Below are 1,801 nucleotides of genomic sequence, written 5' to 3'. Positions count from 1 at the left end.
CTGAGCACAATGGTATGCATCATAACAAATTCAACTCTAGCCTCGCCTCTATTCAAAGGTCTGATCAATGAGCACAGATCTGTAAAATGGTCTATTAGCCTTCGATTTGCTATCGAGGAAAATAAAAAATGAAAGGCGAATGAGAATATTAACTTAAAATAAGAGAAAGAAATCAAACAGTGGCTTTACGAAAGCATAAAAACTACTATTTATTTGTTTTTGAGCACTGGTTTCTATATACAATATTGCAAACACCAAATAAAAATATATATATATAAAAAAGTAAAAGTTTAATCTTGATTAAACCCGACATGATTATCTTTCTTTAAAAGGCTAAAAAGCCACCGAAATCCTGATCCATTTTCACCCGTGAATATAACTGCCTTGTCGCAGTATAATGTTGAGAAAACACCTTATCCCTTTAAAACAGTTACAACTCTTGCAAAAACATTGGAAAACTGAACCTTCATGTAACTTCATGTTAAACGGAACGAGAGCTTAGCTGTTAACGAACAAAAATATTTCCGTGTGGATTAACCACACCTTTTAACTGATTTGCGTTATTTGCTCCACATGGATCATGGGTAGGCCAATTACCACTTGTGCTACCATCAAAATAGTAGTAGTGATCGCCTCGGTTGACGCCCGGCCCATTGCCAAACACTTGGAAGGATGTTGGCACAGCAGCGCATTTCTTGGAAACCTGTTTAACCAGTTTACAAGTGATTGACCCCTTCCTCTGTTGCACCAAGCTGCCAGTGCCTTCCTTGCATGCGATCCAGTTGTTGATGTTGCTCTTGATCAGGAATTCTTTCCCAATGTTGCGCCACAAAGAAAAGTTCATGGCCTCATAATGTGTCTCACTCAGAGGAACTGTTGTGGACACTCGAGTGTTAGCTCCAGTGGCTGTCCAGCTTGGACGTGGCGTGACAGCGTTTGCGCCACTATTAAAACTAGAGTAGGCTGTGAAGGTGTAACTCCAAACTAGTGTCCAGCCTCCACCGTCCGTCTGTTGGTCGCAGTAGGCCTGAAATGCGTTACCATGGGAACCACCATCTGGATCTATCCAATAGACGCCTGACACGAGTGATGGCGCTTTCTGTTTCAAGTCCTTGCAGTTCAACACTGGAGACGACTTGCTCATTCCTGCGTTAAGTAACGGAAGAAAAAGTATTGAAATATAGGTTGTCATGGCTTTTTTCCCGACCGGAGTTTTTTTGTACAATGTCGAGGGAGAGGCAGTTCTGTCATTAAACTTTAAAAATTTAAGCGCTTATGTCAATCTTACAGGCAAAGAGAAATTACATCAAGCGTTGTAAGTAAGGTGCTCTGAGTTCTCAATCGTTTTACGCAATGAAGTAAGTAAATTACCTATAGGGCTTTGTTCTTCCAGATGATATTTTCCACTGGTCAGTCGCTCGATGATCTCGTACTTGCAGAGCAGAGCGTTCTTGTGAAAGTAAAGATTGCCTTGTAAGTCCATCTCCAACACTTTATATCTCTGCTGTTTCAATCCTCTGATGGTTAAAATAAAAATGATTTTAATTTTGACATTTGAAGTTCTAGATATGTTCCCTATAATCAAGCAATAAATCAGCAACAGTCAAGGGGCGATTTATTTTCATAGCGTTCTTTGAGGGAATTAAAGAAATTTCCATTTCAGTGAGTTTTTGACTAAATCGGGGGTCACAATTGAGGTAAAATTTTGATCCTATCTCGAAATTAATTAAAATCCTAATCAACAATGGGAGACATAATATACAAGTAATTTTTTCTAAATTACAAATCGAGACCAACAAAA

At 39.0% G+C, this 1,801-nt stretch overlaps 1 protein-coding gene across 1 annotated transcript; it reads right to left on the bottom strand.

Moving 5' to 3' along the window:
• Positions 1-407: 407 nt before the first annotated feature.
• LOC145502739 (uncharacterized) lies at positions 408-1,499 on the bottom strand. The gene is made up of 2 exons (XM_081482100.1): positions 1,372-1,499; positions 408-1,146 (listed from the first exon to the last, which is right to left on the bottom strand). Exons 1-2 carry the CDS (start codon positions 1,481-1,483, stop codon positions 506-508), a joined length of 753 nt encoding a protein of 250 aa, XP_081338226.1. The 5' UTR covers positions 1,484-1,499; the 3' UTR covers positions 408-505.
• Positions 1,500-1,801: the final 302 nt, after the last annotated feature.

Source organism: Orbicella franksi, chromosome 11 (assembly GCF_964199315.1).
Source record: "Orbicella franksi chromosome 11, jaOrbFran1.1, whole genome shotgun sequence".
NCBI classification, from domain to species: Eukaryota; Metazoa; Cnidaria; class Anthozoa; order Scleractinia; family Merulinidae; genus Orbicella; species Orbicella franksi.
The sequence above is the reverse complement of the archived record's forward strand: the minus strand, read 5'-3'. Positions and strand labels throughout refer to the sequence as shown.

What these genes read in the sequence shown, in the direction of transcription:
- LOC145502739 (XM_081482100.1), bottom strand. Translation starts at nt 1,483, where the DNA reads ATGGACTTACAAGGCAATCTTTACTTTCACAAGAACGCTCTGCTCTGC. An exon ending in GGAAGAACAAAGCCCTATAG is followed by an intron (nt 1,147 to 1,371) that starts GTAATTTACTTA and finishes TACTTAACGCAG; the next exon opens with GAATGAGCAAGTCGTCTCCA.